General features: G+C 39.8%; 1 protein-coding gene across 18 annotated transcripts in view; it reads right to left on the bottom strand.

The window, feature by feature from the left end:
- The window catches only part of LOC141144787 (poly(rC)-binding protein 3-like), a 1,428,155-nt gene that overhangs the window by 37,144 nt on the left and 1,372,341 nt on the right, over positions 1 to 18,670 (bottom strand). For 16 of the 18 annotated variants that reach the window (XM_073630801.1, XM_073630798.1, XM_073630799.1 and 13 more), the window contains 6 exons: positions 15,242 to 15,370; positions 14,655 to 14,798; positions 10,627 to 10,716; positions 5,538 to 5,579; positions 4,990 to 5,065; positions 3,425 to 3,477 (listed from right to left, as the gene is read on the bottom strand). In XM_073630801.1, coding sequence (XP_073486902.1) covers positions 3,425 to 3,477; positions 4,990 to 5,065; positions 5,538 to 5,579; positions 10,627 to 10,716; positions 14,655 to 14,798; positions 15,242 to 15,370 — 534 coding nt within the window. The remainder of the gene's footprint in view (positions 1 to 3,424; positions 3,478 to 4,989; positions 5,066 to 5,537; positions 5,580 to 10,626; positions 10,717 to 14,654; positions 14,799 to 15,241; positions 15,371 to 18,670) is intronic. The other 2 variants (XM_073630812.1, XM_073630813.1) reach the window with 2 other exon arrangements.

The raw sequence follows: 18,670 nt of genomic DNA, 5'->3' as shown, positions 1-18,670 counted from the left end.
CAGCTCATGATAAATAGGGGCAAACACAAAAGTGTTGTGTTTATAATTTTGCTCAGTGTACATTACAATTTTTCACAGTTTTTGCATTTAATGGCAACAATACTATCACATTTAAAAATGTTATGCAACCTATTTATTTGACAAACATTTTGTTGCCTATATATAATGCAACATAAATGTGTACCAAAAAACTCAGCCATCAGGGTTGATTTACTTAAGGCAAATAGGACAGTTAACTTTGCAAGGAATATTTTCATTTTGCATGAAAAATTTCCCTTAACTTAGTGAATGAAGTGAAACACAGCTGACTCCAATCATGTGCAAGCTTTGCATATCATTAGGTATTCTTTGCAAAGTAAATCTTCACCACATTCTGTAAACTAAGGCAAAATTGCCCTGCAAAAGCGAAAAGCCTATTTGCCTATAGTAAATCAACCCCAAATTGTCCACTCAAATCAAATAATCTCTTCAAAGCAACTGCAATGCATAATTAGAACATAATTGTGCTGTGCATAAAAAGGAGAACATTGAGTAGCATAGTAGTGACGTCATCCACTCACACTCCAAATTACTTTGGTGATTTAGGTGATTTACTAAAGGCAAATAGACAGTGCACATTGCAAAGTGCAGCTGCACTTTGCAGGAGCAGTTGCTCCAGGGCTTAGTAAATGAGCAGAAGCTCTGCTGACTTCCCTCATCCAATCATGTGCAAGCAACTGCACTTTGCAAAGTGCACAGTCTATTTGCCTTTAGTAAATGAACCCCTTGAAGTCACAGGCAGCAGATCAAGTATATTAGTATATTGTTTAACTTTTTTTACCCCCTCAGGTACTTTTATGCAGAGTTTTGGGGGAGGGACACCTTGAATATGAGGTGGAAGTTCTGCTTTAACACAGTTTGTGAAACAATTATTAAATAAACATTGTCTAATAAGGGGTTGTAAATCTGTGTGATGTCTATGGGAGTTGAAAGTGTTCCAGAAAGTCAGTCCTGGCCCAGCTATAGCTTCTCTTATCAGGTGTGTATGAGTGGCCCATTCTCCCTCTGCATGTGTATTATGGAACTGCTAAACATCTGCAACACCAAGCTGGGAATACAGGCTTATGTATGTGTAAATATTCAGTCAGGACAGAGGCTTTACATGTTTCCACAGATAGCACTGGAAATGTTCTTTGTGGGTGCACATTTATGGCTGCTACACACAAATAGTCAGAAACAGCAACAGAATCATTTTTTTAATACACTGTGAATGGGTTAAAACATTTGTTGGGTTTTTATGCTCTCTTTGTCCTGGTGACATTTTCAGTCCTTGGGTCAGGAAGTGAGTGGAAATCTCCCCGGTGAGGTCACAAACGTTTCACAGAATCGAAGTAAAGAATTTTTTTTTTGACAATCTTTGTTAAATATGAATGAATATCCTGTTAGCAGATTCACAGGTTTACTAATATAAGGTGGGGGATGAAATGTCATGAAAATGTCTAAGTGAAGACTCTCACAGGTCATGATATTTATAAACTGTTTAAGCTTTGTCAACTGACCCAAGCTAGCCTAATAAGCAGTGGGATTGATTTTCTAAAACCGGAAAGTGCAAAATCTGGTGCAGCTCTGCAAAGAAACCAATCAGCTTCTAGTTTTTTTTTTTTTTTTTTTTTCTTAGCTGAAGTTAGAAGCTGATTGGCTACCATGCACAGAAGCACCAGGTTGTGCACTCTCCAGTCTTAGTAAATCAACCCCATAGTGTATCTGTGTAATAGCCCCTAGGTAACATCCTCTACTACAGAGACTACAGCAACCTTGCAGAAAACCTTTACTTCTGTTTGTAGATATAGTCAATAATAATAATAATGTTCATTGGTACATCACAAGCCTTCCAGGTACATTGTTGTCCACACAACAATGTACACACAGTGCTATCCCAACACATACTTGTGCAACGTCAACAAAACGTCAACAAAACTACAAATGCTAACCCAGTGGTGCTGTCAACTTTATCCATGTAATGTCATGGTGGTGAAGGCATTTTTGTCACTGTAATGTCTTGTGTGTTATGTGAAAGCCATGACTTCTCTGTGTAAATGACACCCTCGTAGAGCAATTATGTTCTCCAAGTGCTGACAGCTGAAAGTAAACCATAACATTAATTTTCCCATTTAACAGTACCTGTGCATAGAAGATGCTGAAAGATTTTTATTGCACCTCTTCTCATTTCATAGCTCTTGCAGCTGTAAAAACTCTGGTTAAAAATCCACTTAACCTTCTTTTTAGTTTACTTCATCCCTTTTTTCCCATGTAATGTTTTTTATTGGCAATAGTTTCAGCCAATTGGGAAAGTAGGGATGATCTTTGTATCCAGAAAGATTGCTAAAATTTTAATTTGTCTTTAAAAGTCTGATTCCGGCCTGGTTCACACCTATGCAGGTTGCAGTTGATGCATATTCCAGGTGCATTTTGCATTTTTCAATACACATTTTTTGATCCATTGAAGTCTATGGAACAAAAAACACAACCTGCTGGTCCCCTGGCCCTTTCCGTAAAATGTACAGATGTGAACATGATCCATAGGAAACCATGTTAAATGAACTGTAGTGTGTTTTTGCAAAACTGAAAACGCACTAAAAAGTGCATAGGTGTGAACCAGGCCCCCAAGTCTGAGCTAAGGGTTGCTTAAAAGCTGTGAAATGAGAGATAGAGTAATACAATAGCATAAAACAGCTACTGTTAGATGGGATGTTGAAAAATAATGAATTACTTGAAGCAATCCTATCAGGTTTTTACAAAAATTAAGTTGAGTTAAGGTCTCTGCAAGAGAAAAGGTAGTATACTCACCTTTATGGAGGCCCATGTCTCCTAACTTGTCTCCTTTCTAGCACTGCAGCGTCTGTTAGTGTGTTCCACATTTCACACTTCTAGGAGTGTCAGATACCTGTTTCTCCTGCCAAGTGATGCAGGTCCATCATACCAGTAGTTCTCAACCTCAGTCCACAAGTACCCTCAACGGGCCATGTTTTGGGAACTTCCCTTAAATAAAATAGCTCTTATCAATACCATGTCATTGATATTGATTTAAAGCAGCTGTGCAAAGTAAAGGAAAACCTGAAAACATATGCCATTGGGGGTACTTGAGGACTGAGGTTGAGAACCACTGCATCATATGATCCTTATGTCACTGCTAAGACCTGTAGTGACATAGGGTTCAGAATAAGGGACCACAACATATGGCAGGGGACACAGCCATCTGACACTCCCAGAAGTGTCAAACTCTAAAGACACTAAGAGGCTGCAGCATCCACAGGGACCTTTTACCTGCATTTTATGAGAAACTGACAAGGTATGTTTAACAAAACTGTGCCTTCAATCAGAATGAATTTAGATGTTTTTCTTAGATTAAACACCTGTAATACAAAAAAAATATGACTTTACTTACATCATTTGGAATGGTAAGTTCATGGGAACTGGTTGGAGAAGTGGCATCCAGTCCTATGAAGATTATAAGCAACAAGAAGTTATGGGCAAAGTTTACCAGAAGCATGCACATAAAACAGAAAATGTAAAGTACACACACATTGTACCACAGATGTAAAGAAAAATGAAAAAGATCATACTGCAGCAAAGAAAAGTACAGAACTTACAGCAATGTGAAAAAGTTATTATGGGGGAACAGTAGAAAGTCAGCATAGATTTGATCTATTATGCATTAAGAACTGTCAGTCTGACACCAAATGGCACCGGACAAAAATGTCACTTGATGCAATTAGGAAGCAGGATAGACAAAGGAATTAAACTGACTGGAACATGATTTAATTTAATAGTGATCAAACTAATACTTGCACTCCCTGTCTGCTTAAATAAGCAAAGTTACCTATTTCATAATAAAAACAAAAAAAATAAAAAAAATGAAAGGATTGATTGTTGTTACTAAAGAAAAATATTGTGGGGTTTGGGCAGGATAAACAATGAAGGCAAGTGGAATTCAAATCAATAGGGTTAGTGGTATTTCAGACATCTCAGGAGGGAAGGTTTATTGGAGGAGGTAGGAAACAGAGAATACTGTAAGTTGCATACGTTTGTTTTATAGAGGAGTGAATAGAGTTACAGGAGGGAAAAAAAGTAGTTGAGGGATGGCTACATTCATCAAGATGCATTCTATTATTTTAATAAGGAAAACATTTAAGGAGCAAAGCAATAGCTATTAATATAAGGAAAAAGAATGGACAGTCCAAAGCAAGCATAGATTAACAGAAGAATGTCTACTATTTCATCATGTACATCTTCATAAGATCAAATTGTATGATGTTTATAGTCTAAAATAATTTATAAAATATAGCATTTCTGCATTTTAAATATATGAACAAACTGAAAGATTTATTATAACTGTGGCACATGAATATATGTATATAAAACTTGTTTAAGGCCAAATTATATATTTTTCTGAATTCTTGTACATGATAAATGCAATACCAGGAACATCATACTGCAAGCATGTACCAATGTAAAGTTCTCATGAGGGTAACAAGTGAACGTTGTTGTATTCGTTTTATGGTTATTTTCTCTTAAAAGATGGTTTGTGATTTTAAAGACATCTTAGAACAAGCTATTTTGTTAGAGAGCTATCCATCCTCGGTGAATCCAATTGCATTTATGACTAGTCTTTACACCTCTAAAAAGTCAGGTATAGGTGAATTTCAGCTTTCTTTATACATCATAATGTAATATTGTCAATGTATATTAGTATATGCTTGAGTACACCAGTTCCTCTAATGGACAGCATAGGTATCTTATGTTAATGGAAGAAAACAAACTGAAGCAAATTAAGACTGACAAAGCATAGGTAAATGTGGCAGCAAAAACAAAAACAAAAAGCATCATATAATAAAGATTAAAAAGGATAATGGTCATTGACTGCATTTAGTAAAAGAAAATGATGTAATGACCATGGGAAAACAAAGGTGTTAAGAAGAAGGACATTCTCAGGGGGTCATGGGTACGTACCAGGGAAACCAGGGGTGGTCTGCCCAAGGGGAGTAAAAGGGGAATGCTGCATAGCCAACTGGTGAAGCTTGGTCAACTGCAGGGCAGGATGGGAAATTAGAACTAACCAATCAAATGTAATTATATCAGAATACAGAAAACCATCTATTGTTTAAAAAATAAAAACAAAACAACTGGATTATTAAAATTAACAGAAAGATAGGATGAAACATTCTTTTCTAAACTATGATAATACATAATACAACAATTAGAAATACATTACACTTTAACTGTTATTGCATGTAATAACTACAGTTAATGTTAACATACAAAAAAAATAATTCTACATGGGTAGAACTTAAGTGCATGCAAAATTAAAGTAATGACAAAAGTACAGATTACAGTTTGCATCTGGGCTGCTATACTTTCTACAAAATCAAATCACTTAAGTTACTACTTTCTATATGTGTTAGGGCAAAGAAAAACTATTCATCTCCTACAGAAAGTAAATGCTGCCCAGAGCAAATAAATAGGGTAAGTCTGATATTATTGACATGTGCTGGACTCACGTCTGGATGTGGAATAGCATACTGCCCCTGAATTGCAAATGCCTAGAAAACGACAAGTAAATAAAAATTACACTTGAGCTTTTATGTATTTATTTGTTTTTTGTTTTTCTTAGATGACTACAGACGAAATTCTACAAAAATGATTTAGTTAAGGATACTGTAGAGTATTGTAATTGACCAGGAATGACATGCTCAGTTCTGACATTGAATATTATTTGGAGAAGGTATACAAATAATTAGGATGGAAAATGGCGGATTTCATTGCCATTTTTGGAGACAGAAAATCCAGCCACCGATGCCTGCATCTGTAGTTAAAATGACCAAGTCACCACCGGGGCACTTTTAGTCAATAGGTCACTTGTTAAACGGTTGAGAATATACTTTCCGCTCTAGCTGCTGGAACGGTAGCTGCCACATCTCTGCTCCCCAGCTGCTGAACACTTCTACACTTCTAGGCATGTAGAATTCTTGGTTGCTGAGGTTTCTTGCTTGTATATCACTAGGTGAGCTGATGGGAGGAACTGTATAAACTGGCAGGGGAGCAAGTATTTGACTTATTGAATACTTGCATGGACTAGGAAGCAGGTATCAGATGGCTTTTCAATACGTAGGCCATAGTAAGGTAAGTATATTCATGCTTATTTTACAGGTGACCCATTGACTATAAGTGATGCTTTGGTGACAGACTCACTTTAAAATGTATTCTATTGTATATGGTGCATATTCCATTGAAAGTGGACAATATTCCACATTTCTGGTTTGAGCTGGTGTTTGGAGGGGGGAGGGATAGGACTGGGTATTTGTTAGGTTGTTAGTCGGACTATGTTAGTTAAGCACATTTTTTAATATGTACTATTAGGGTCCTTTCACACGGGACGGATCCGTGATGATCCGCCCCGTGAACATCCGCTTGCTCAGCAAGGATCACTCCGTTGATCCCTGCTGAGCCGGCGGATGACAGGGCGGTCCCTGCACACTGTGCAGGGACCACCCTGTCAGATCTCTGCTCTCCCCTTTGTGGGATCAGATGAACACGAACTGTCTGTCTGTGTTCATGCGATCCGCTCTGCAGACGGATAGAAAAATAGGATTTTCCTCTATCTGCAGAATCGGACCATAGCGGGGACGGATGATATTGGGTGTCAGCGGATGTTCATCCACTGACACCTGCTATCCCATAGGGATGCATGAATGTCCGTATTTCATCCGAAAATGGATAGATGAAATACGGACATACTGTCCGCACGTATGAAAGGGGCCTTATTGTTGGGCCCTGTGTGGTCACTGAGACAGTTGGTGTTGTGCCAGCACAGCCTCAGGTGTTGTATTACATGCATAAAACTTGATCAAAAGAATAAAGAAAAATTGTATTCTATTGTAAGTCTATTTTTTAGCACAGCTGACAATGCCAAATTGTTTACAGCTTTACAGTTTTCTTAAGTAAATTATTATTTGTGAATTTGTTATAAACTTTCTTACCTGGGGATTCTGCCAGTAACAGCACTTTGTATTGCAGGTTGACAATGCTAAGCCACTGCCTTGAACCAAAAGCAGCTTAGTCTATCTGCCATGTGTGCTCCTTCAGTTGCGCCATTAAACTACCTATCTGGTCAGTGCATGCTTCCCTGGCTCCATGGACAACTGAGGGAGCGCTTACAACAGGCTGACAACGTTGTTGCTAATTGCAAGGCAGTAGCTTAGCATTGTCAGCCTGCAATAAGAAGGGTTGTCATTGACAAGATCTACAGATTAGAAACTTTGCAAATGAGTCACAAAAAATGATTTGCCTAACAAAACCATATATAGAGAGGTATGATGTTAAACATACTTATACCCTAAGTGCAGTCATATTACAAATTATTTTATTTGTCTACTACCCAAACTGCTAAATGTCCATACAATACAGGGAAAATAATATTTGTTCAAGAACTGTACACATGCATCGCTTTTTTCCATATGACTGCACCATCCATCATGGCCATTTGATAGCCAATCTAATATTAGTTGATTTTGCATACTGAGGTTTCCCATACAAGGGTCATTATTGATAGAGTAGGTCTTGATAAATATTTAGCAATCTAAATATTTAGCAGTCTATTTGTCTTTAGTAAACCAACCCCTACTAAACAATACAAGTCTTATAGGCTACTATGGGAAAAATGACTAGCTTGTTATTATTATATACTTTTTTCATCAATTACAAATTCATCACATAAGCACAGGACTGCCTATCCACCCCATTTGTATAAACTGTTAAGCCTCATATTAAATTCATCACTTCCTTTATTATTGGTTTGCACGCTGAGGTAATAGAAGAATACATCTGAGTTTGAAGATGAAATATGTATGCATTTACTTAAAATTCTACATAAAGGGTTTACTTTGGGAGGTGATACACTGGCAAGTTTGCATTGCCAGATGGCCATTAAGAATATTAGTTTGTTTCTGTGTATACAATATGCAAATGAAGAAAAAAGCTACACTTTTCTATGTTGTGTTTATAAAAATTTCCAATGTTGTTTAAAAGGAAATTATAATAAAAAAGTACTTGAAAAATAATTGTGAATGCCTTCTCCAGGGTAATAGTTCCTGTGGCGTCACTAGGGGGGCAGAGGGGGCCCTGACCCCCCCAACATTATGCTGTGCCCCCCCATTTAAAACACCTTTTTTTTGTAGTGGTTGCCCCACGGCCCAGCATCTTGCTCGGGCCGCCTCCAGAATAACACAGTTTCTCCCCCCTCCCCATCCTTGCTGACACACTGCATAATGCGAGCGGTGCTCACACAGCTACGGCCACCCGAATATAGAGGATCTGGGATCACAGGATGGAGATCTTAGCTGTCATCACAGCTCTGCACTCCACACAAGTCCTCTTCACCCATGTATCATCCGGGGGGGAAGGAGGGGGCACTGTATATTGTTGCATTGAGCTTTATACAAGTTGGGGGAGGGGTGACTGCTGCCATTTCTTTAAACTTGGTAAGTTTTGTAAAGTCAGTATCAATGCAGTATATGGAGGGGTCAATTGATAGAGGGTGCTATTTAAGGGGTGTCAGTATATTGGGGGCGTCAGTATATGGAAGAGTTTCAGTATATTGGGGGTGTCAGTATATTGGCAGTGTCAGTATATAGAAGGGATGTCAGTGTATTGGGGGTTGTCAGTATATAGAAGGTGTGTCAGTATATAGAAGGGGTGTCAGTGTATTGGGGGTGTCAGTGTATTGAGGGGTGTCAGTATATAGAAGGGGTGTCAGTGTATTGGGGGTGTCAGTATATAGAAGAGGTGTTGGTATATAGAAGGGGTGTCAGGTCAGTATATTGAGGGGGTGTCAGTATATAGAAGAGGTCAGTATATAGAAGGGTGTCAGTGTATTGGGGGTGTCAGGTCAGTATATTGAGGGGGTGTCCGTATATAGAAGAGGTGTCAGTATATAGAAGGTGTCAGTATATAGAATGGGTGTCAGGTCAGTATATTGAGGGGGGTGTCAGTATATTGGGTATGTCAGTATATTGGGGTGTCAGTAGATAGGGGGGAGGTGTCAGTATATAAAAGAGGTGCAAGTATACATGGGTGAGCCCAATTTGCTCCCTCCCCCTGCATCCTCATTGGTAGGAAAGAGAGCGACTTGCATGAAGTAAGGACTCCACCAGCAGCACAGGATTCTGGGACATGTAGTCCCCAACTAAAGCGGCCACACACAGCCTCCTATGGGGCAGGGAACTACAGAGCCCAGCATGCTCTCTGGCGAGGGGATTCACAAAGCAGAGGCTGCCTGGGAGAAAGTTGAGTTCCACCACGAGGCAGAGCAAGACGGACAGGAAGAGAGGGGCAGGTGAGCTTACACTTTAATGGCCGCTGGAGCGATACAAAAAACATCCATTTATTTAAATAGGCAGAGGGATTTGGCATAGTGCGCAGGTCATTTTTCCTTTGTTTTTTATTGTATGTATTGGGGTATTGTTGCGGGAGTACAGGGCTTAATATTGTATATTTGTATGCATTTGATACCCATTGTCAGAATATATAAAGTTATATATATATAATTGCGTTTTATAGTTGGCCCTCCTACTTTTGTTCCTGTGCACCCCCTGAATATGAAAGCTGCAGATGCCACTGCTGTCTACGAATTGATTTTGATCTACCCATCAATACGGCCATCTCGCAGAGAGATCGCAAGAATCTCACATCAGAGCGTCAAAAACCACAATATGTAAAGCAGAGCTGAGGGAAGTCCTAGTAAGGAGTTGGGCCAGACAGGGATGAGAGAGCCAGTGTCAATTAATAATTAAGGCCCTGCCCAGCCAGCAGTGCCAAAGCACAAAATGTTTCTGTGTTAAAGCAGCCACAGGAGGCTCTGGCAGACCAGGGGGGAAATGTGCTGTAGAATAGGTGACTGCAGGCTGGACTGGGGAGAAAGGGCAGCAGGGGTTTGGTGTTGGGAGCAACAGGATGTACAAGGTTGCATGATGTAATGAAAAGTCCTCAGTGCTGGGCTGGCAGTGTTATATAAGGCTGCTACCTACGATGATGCATGTGTGTGCCTGTCAGCAACATTGGCATTCCTTTGTATCATAGTGGCAACTGCCTGAGAGGAAGAAATTGTAAATGGTATATGCTGTAGCAACAAATAGGCAGTTGTGTATTGACCTCTATTGACCTCTTCACTGTGTCTTGCATACTATGGACTTCTGCACTGTTCATCACATACTACTGACCCTTGCACTCTGTGTTATATACTACTCACCTCTGAACTCTGCATTACTAAATACTGACCCCTGCTTCCTACATTAGTTGTTACTGCCTTCTGGACTCTGCATTGCTTACTCCTGATCCCTGCACCCTATGTTACTTACTCCTGACCTCTAAACTTTTCACAAAATACTATTGATGGCTGCACTGTGTGTTAAATACTACTGACCTTTGTACTGTGCATTATATACTAATGACTTCTGAATTCTGCATTACTTACTCCTGACCTCCTATACTGTGCTATACATACTACTGATCTCTGAACTCTGCGTTACATACTACTGACCCCTAAACTGCGTTATTCCTAACTACTGCACTGTGCATTTAAATACTACTGACCTCTGGTCTCTTTAAAAAAATGAGCTGAGCTTGACCGCTTCCATGTTGTTCATGTAGATTTCCACCTCTCCAAGGTTGTCTACTGCCAAACTAAAATAACAGTAATACTTTGTATCAAGCACCATGATGTACCCTCTGAAAATCCTATGTAAATATAGACTATTCCTAAAAGTTGATAATTGCATATAGCTTGACATGCCCACTTCACCAATCTGACAGCTCTTGAACCTAGTGATAAAAAATATAGTTGCCAAGTACTTTGTTTTGGAGATGTGCCTGTGTGCCTAAGGCCCCTTTCACACGGGGCGGATCCACTCAGCGGACTTCTCCAGCTCAGTGGGAGTTCGCTCCATTGATCCCCGCTGAGCTGGTGGATGACAGGTTCGTCTCTGCTCACTGTGCAGGACAGACCTGTCAGAGGCCCGCTGTCCTCTATGGGAGATTGGACGAAAACGGATCCGCCTGTCTGTTTTCATCCGATCCACTGTATGGATGGTGATTGTATCGCCATACATCTGTTTTGAGTGGATCTTATTGGATCGGATGGCAGGCGGGTGTCAGCAGACACATCTTCGCTGACATCAGCCTGCCCATACAAGTCAATGGGCAGGCAGATGCCTCCACTCGGATCCGCCTGAAAAACGGACAGGCGGATCTGAGCGGACCTATCATGTGAAAGGGGCCTAATACTTAGAAATAACAGGTCTTTTGACAGGGCTCCAGCAGTGATTGATGGGCCGGACTGACAAGGAAGGAGCAGACACCCTCTGTTGCCTGTTTCAAAAAGCTTTTAACAGTTTCCTACCTGCAAAGTGCAACAGCTCTACATAATTCAGGGTAGATACATGAAGATGATGGTCAATAAGTATTTAAGTTTTTTGCTACAGCCTTTTGCTACAAAGTTTCAAACAAAGTGACTTTAGAGGTCTGCAGTCTGCACCTCAACACCATCAGGTTCCCAGCACATAGAGGAGAAAGACGGAGGCCTCATAAGTCCTGCAGATGGGACTTTGAAGTGCTATGAGCAAAAAGCAGCTAGTTTTTCTCCCTAACTGAAAAGAAAATATTTTATATTTTTTTTATGTATATTATTTTTCTTGCTATACTAATCCTAAACCGGATTGCTTACTGCAGCTTATAAATATAATTTCTATGGATGGTTGTCAGTTGGTTACATTTGTAGAGAGAAAAGCCCCATATACACTATCAGATTTTCTGCTGATTTTTTCCTTCAGGTTTACCAAAACCATATAATATGGGGTCAAACCTTAGGAGTTTCAATTTGTATGCAATCAGGCAGGCCCTTGCACTACATGATTTTGTTAAATCTGAAGACAAAAATCTGCAGAAAATCTAATAGTGTGTATGGGGCTAAAGAGTATGCCAAAACATATAGGAACCTATTTATAAAAGAGTGAATAAAGGTTTCTTGTTATTTTTCAGTTTTACCTTTTTAATCTACCTTTACAAAGCCACAACTATAACATTTTCCTAAATGTGATGTTCTTTAATCACTGGATTGTTATCATACCAATATTCACTTCCTAAGTAATCCATTCTAATAAGTGTATATCTGCTTGGGTAGTTATTATGAATTCTGCTGAAATGTCTCACTTATTTTTATCTGCTTACAATACTAAAAGTAAATAGAGAGGAAATGCAGTCTGCTCACATAATTTGTAATAAAAATATCTTTGCCATTCTGAAGCTTTCCTCCAACCACTTTGCATATTATTTTATATATACTGTGATTCTGTACTTGCCAAATATGCTGCAGAAATCTCCCTCCACTGAGTCTGGCTGCATCCATTTTAACTGTGGGCAGCTGAAGCTGCTGCCTGTTCACTTCCTGGATTTACCCCCCCTCCCTTGCTGGCAAACTCTCACGAGAGTGAGAGAGAGAGAGCTGTACATGATGTCATAAGCCTAGGCTTTTTACCAGACAAGAAACAGGAAGTGGACTGTATAAGGTATTTACTGACAGAAAAAAAATGTTTTACTATCCAAAGTTAAAACAACAAGGGCAGAAGATTTAATAGACGGAAAGTTGAAAAAATTACGGAAGTTAGCTTTAAGTTTGTAAATGCAAGCAGTGCAAGAAACAGAAATAGACTTGGTATCAGCCTTTTGCAGCCCATCTACAGCACAGCCCAGGCTAGGAGAGGGAGAGGCAGTTGTGCTGCAGTGCTCATCTGCTTACAAGAAACTTATGAGAAGAGAGCAGAGTGACAGAGCAATGAGCTTATCAGTCTTCTGCTTCTCCTTCACTGCTCAGTCATTGACTGGGGACATAGCTGTATTGCTTAACTGCAGAAGAGAAAAACCATGTCTCCTGCCCTGACAGACAGGGCTGTGTTGTGGGGCAAGGCTATGTAAATCTCACAACTGAATGTACAGAAATAAAAATCCCTTGAAAGGTAAAACAGCTCCCATATATGTATTTCAACTGTTTATTGAGCTGCTTGTCTGGAGGGAATGTTTAAAGGAGTTGTCAAGTCAGAAGGTTTTTTATCTTAATGCATTCTATGCATTAAGATAAAAACTCTTCTTTATGTAGCAACCCCCCTTTGCCCCCCTAATACTTACCTGAGCCTCCATCTCTGTCCAGCGATGTCCACGTGTGTGTCAGCTGTCCAGGACTCTCCCCCCTGATTGGCTGAGACACAGTGGCATTGCCATTGGCTCCCACTGCTGTCAATTAAAGTCAGTTAGCCAATCAGGAGCGAGAGGGGAGGGGGCCAAACTGCAGCTTCATGTCTGAATGGACAAACAGAGCTGCAGCTCGGCTTATGTGCCCCCATAGCAAGCTGGTTGCTGTGGGGGTACTCGACAGGAGGGAGGGGCCAGGAGCAGCGAAGAGGGACACGAGAAGAGGAGGATCTGGGCTGCCCTGTGCAAATCCACTGCACAGAACCGATAAGTATAACATGTTTGTTATTTTTATAGGGAAAAAAATGAGACTTTACAATCACTTTAAAATGATGGCAAAGGTACACATTTTTTTCAAAATTAATAAACGTCATATTTACCCGCTCTGTGCAATGGTTTTGCACAGAACAGCCTTAATCCTCTTCTTCTGGGGTCCCCTGCCAGCTCTACTGACTACTCCTCCCTTCCGAGTGCCCCCATAGCAAGCCGCTTGCTATGGGGGCACTCATGAAGGCAAACATCCTGATTTGGGATTGAGCCCACATGAGTGCCCCCATAGCAAGCGGCTTGCTATGGGGGCACTCATGTGGGCTCAATCCCAAATCAGGATGTTTGCGTTTATTGACATACACAGTGCAGCTCATCCCTACCCACTGCTCCCTCCATTGGCTCCAAGGGAGAGAGAGAGAGAGCAGTGCTGTTGTTCTCGGGCACAGTGCTAGATGAGATCATGATCAGGTAAGTAATTAGGGTGTCTAGGAGGGAGTTGATCACAGTATGTTTCTTACCTTAATGCAGAGAATGCATTTAGAAAAAAAACCTTTTGCCTATACAACCAAAGTGAATAATTACTTGCTTTAGTGAATAAGCGAAGCTGCTTTGTTCTGAAATCTTATTTACACAATATGAGCATTTACCTATTTATTTTTGTGGACTTTCACACAAAACAAAGGCATAAATGCAAATTAAAATATTTTCTGAAGAGTATGGAACAAGAACTTAGTCTGGCATGCCTGCTCAATTATCTTCTGTAATTCTTCCTTGATCATTTAAAAACTATACTTGACTTGTATAGTGGTTTGGTAAACCTATCACTTCAGTACCCTCTTAAATCAGATCTGTAGTAAATGAAGAATAAGAGACAGGCACTCAAAGTGTAAATTAATTAGCAAATTAATTAAAATGGGAAGACAGCATGCACAATGCTTTCTGAACCATTTAATGCATGGTAAACAGGAGGAATCGATAAAGTGATAATTGGGACTGCAGCGATTCTGAAATGACAAAGCAGTTGGGGTGAACTGGATTACTATGTGCAAGCAATGTCTAAAAACAACATGTACTCTTATACTATACCAGGAAAAACAGAGTAAACTAACAGGTGCTGGTTGAGGTTGGGCCAGGACGGCGTGATTTCCAGCTGAGGCCAAAATGGTGTCCGCTCTTACCTGGCCTCCAGCAAAAATAATAGGTCCAGAGGCAGGCTTTGGGCGATAAGGAATAGTGGCACCTTTCGGCGGCGACTGTTGAGGGAATAAAGTGTGTAATAAATTATTTACATTTTGTTAATCTGAAATTATTGTATAGTTTCTGTAACTGCTGCATATGGTGATTGTCAAAACAATTTCTACTATGAGATTTTTTTTCTTATCAAACATGGTGCTTACTCATCAATATGTCTGAGGAAAGAACATTCTTAGGTAGCCTTTGTTGCCCATAGCATTATTTTTTTTTTCTAATCCTAACACTGTATACAATAATAGAGCCAACACAGGCAACACAGTCTCGTTCATTTCTTTACTGAGACATTTTGATAAATAGTCCAGTCCCTGAGTCATGAAAAACAGCATCAGTAGCTAGGATAGCATACTCATCCCAATGAAAATTATTAATTTATTTAATCAAACATTATTTGTAGTCCAATTCAGTAAACAAAATCAAAAATAATTAGGTACTTTAGACTCACCTCTAACATGACAACACAAATCTGTTTAACACACTGGATGATGGCATCAGGAGTGCCTGATATAGTAACTGCACGCTCTGTTGAATTGGGCAGCATGTCCCCTGCTACTTGAACTTGAGCACCTGTAGACTGAAATAATGATTCATGAACAGCTTGTTGAATACAGCATACACAAATACAAAAGAAATTACACAAGTAGTATTTTAGAATGCTCAATTATACCCAATTTTGGTGCCGCTCAAGCTAAAAAGTTCTCAATTCACTTCTTTCTTCTCTTTCAATGTCAAAATAAGGTAAGTGACACATACGTGCCCATGGGTAAGATATAGGTTTCTTCTGATATGCAGAGATGTAAAAACCAGACTCATTGTAAAGCAGGAATATCACCACATCTTTTATTCTTATTGAAACCATTAAGGTGCCAAGTTCATGTAGCACTTGGTCCTATTTTGATCACTTCTGTGGGATCCTTCTAAAAGCTGGAAATCTCTCTCTGATTGGATAAGGCGAAAAGCATGACATCACTACCCTGCCTCTCCACCTCATCCAATCAGGGAACACTTTGCATTCATTGGGAAAATGCAAAGCAATCTCTGAATGGCGCCTGTTCTGACTGGGTGACTTCCTGTGTTCACGATGCAGCAGGGCAGCTAGTGGAGATCACTGTAGAATTGGTGTGTATCACAGTGATTTCCAGCTTCTAGGGAGAACCCACAGGTATGGTATATGCATAGTTACATAGGTCCAAGCTGGACTAATGTGACTGTGTAAAAATATCCATACCTGGAAAATGTCTTTAACCACTTGCCGACTGCTAATATATGTTGGCACAATGGCAGCAGTGGGCAAATGGGCGTACCTGTACGTCCCCTATAAGAGCCGGGGATAGCAGGCGCGCGCCCACCACGTACAGCCTGACCGTGTCTCCCGGCGATCGTGTCAAGGAGCCTCAGAACGGGGAAGTGCCTATGTAAGCAAGGCATTTCCCCGTTCTGGCTAGTGTCATAACAGAGATCACCGCTCCCTATCATCGGGAGCGGTGATCGCTGTCATGTGACTTGAAGCTCACTCCCTAGGACACACTTAACTCCTTCATTGCCCCCTAGTGGTTAACCCCTTCACTGCCAGTGTCATTTACACAGTAATCAGTGCATTTTTATAGCACTGATCGCTGTATAAATGACAATGGTCCCAAAATAGTGTCAAAAGTGTCAGATGTGTCCGCCATAATGTCGCAGTCCCCATAAAAATCGCAGATCGCTGCCATTACTAATAAAATAAAAATGGCATAAAACTATCCCCTATTTTGTAGACGCTATAACTTTTGCGCAAACCAATCAATATACGCTTATTGCGATTTTTTTTTTTACCAAAAATATGTAGAAGAATACATATGGGCCTAAACTGAGGAAAAAAATAAATTTTTATATATTTTTGGGGATATTTATTATAGCAAAAAGTAAAAAATAATGCGTTTTTTTCAAAATTGTCGTTCTCTTTTTGTTCAAAAAATAAAAACCAGAGGTGATCAAATACCACCAAAAGAAAGCTCCATTTGTGGGAAAAAAAGGACGTCAATTTTGTTTGGGTGCAACGTCGCACGACCGCGCAATTGTCAGTTAAAACGACGCAGCACCGAATCGCAAAAAGTGCGCTCTGGTCAGGAAGGGGGTAAAATCTTCCGGGGCTGAAGCGGTTAAAGATGTTAAAGCGGTAGTAAAGCCCGCTTTGTGATTTTTACCTACAGGTAAGCCTATAATAAGGCTAATGAATATCTCCTGAACGTGCACCGTTTAGGTGATATTCACCCTGGATGCAACCTGTGACAACACTGCGCATGTGCTCTGAAGGTACCTTGCCGGACCTTCAGAGCTTGGTGCCGGAACCAAGTGATATCATCGCAGCTCCGGCCAATCACATAGCTGGAGCGTGCAATCCCGGAAGAAAGACCGAGGGAAGATGTCAGCCCTCTCAGCGGTGACAGCGCGCTGCGGGAGGGCTTTGTTCTAAAGTAAGTATTTCATAATGTGCTAATATGCGATGCATATTAAAGGGTTTTTTTTTTTTTTTTTTTTTTTAATCAGCTGCGGTTTACACCCACTTTAAATGTAAAGATGTTATTTACAACTGTCTATATAGCAGAATTGTCAAACTAAAGCTATTCTAGATGTTTAACCTCCAACAATATTAGTACATTTTTTATGTATCAACTACCTCTATTCTATATACTTTTTATGTGACATTTCTTTGTACCTGCCTTTTCTTTTTATATATATATATATATATATACTTGATGGTGGGTGGGTTGAGTTGGGTAGATAATGTAGCTTTGTCTTTTTTAATTCTAGCCCCTTCCTCTGACCTTGTGCAGCTGTCTGATCAATCAATATTCTCACCATAAGCAAGCAAGCTCTAAAGCTGCCAAAAGACAGAGGTTATGTGCAGCAGATCTGAACAACTGTGTCCTATTGTCAGAGTTACAAATAATAATAAGTGGGTTCCCAGTTTGTAATCTATCTTATATCATCTTGTTTTAATTTATTAAAATTAAATACCATATTCTATAGTTTATATTATAACAGTGCGACAAGTATGTATTGTTTGGTCACAACAGTGTGCAGCCCAGGATTCCCCTACTACAAGGCATATATTTTGCCATTGATTTATTTATTTAACAATGTTCTTACTTAATTTAGCATTTGTTATGGAGTTCTCCATTAAGCACACATCCAAAACCAATGAGCAGACTAAAATAAAGCCATTTTAAGGCTTAATTATATTACAGTTTTTACCAAGATTTCACTGCATCTGTGGAAACATTTTATGTGAGTTATGTATGTGAAGTGTGAAGGGCAATTTCTTTAAACTTTAGCCAAGACATATTATCGCACTGTAAAACATCTCCTTAATTTTTGGAAGGTTATGCAGAATAAATGCAACAGACAAAATTTAGTAAAAATGCAAATTGATTGAAGGAAAGAAAGAAAAACATGGTACAACCCACAGACTTAAAGTAGTACTGTTACAACAGTGTCTTTTTATCTCCAGTGCCAAAAACCAAACTTAGAGTCAACAATTTGTGCATGGTTTTCCCATATGTCTACTCTAAAAAAAGACTCTGGTCGTTTACTGTCTAATGCCCCGTACACACAGGCAGATTTTCCGACGAAAAATGTTCGATCAGAGCTTGTTGTCGTAAATTCCGACCATGTGTAGGCTCCATCAGACATTTCCCATCAAAATTTCCGTCACTCAAAATTTGAGATCTGGATCTCAAATTTTCCAACAACAAAATCGTAAATTCCGATCGTGTGTACACAATTCCGATGCACAAGTTCCACGCATGCTCAGAATCAAGCAGAAGAGCCGCACCGGCTATTGAACTTCATTTTTCTCGGCTCGTCATATGTGTTGTACATCACCGCGCTC

This window comes from Aquarana catesbeiana, linkage group LG05 (assembly GCF_042186555.1).
Source record: "Aquarana catesbeiana isolate 2022-GZ linkage group LG05, ASM4218655v1, whole genome shotgun sequence".
NCBI classification, from domain to species: domain Eukaryota; kingdom Metazoa; phylum Chordata; class Amphibia; order Anura; family Ranidae; genus Aquarana; species Aquarana catesbeiana.
Note: the sequence above shows the minus strand (reverse complement) of the source record. Positions and strands in the feature narration are given on the sequence as shown.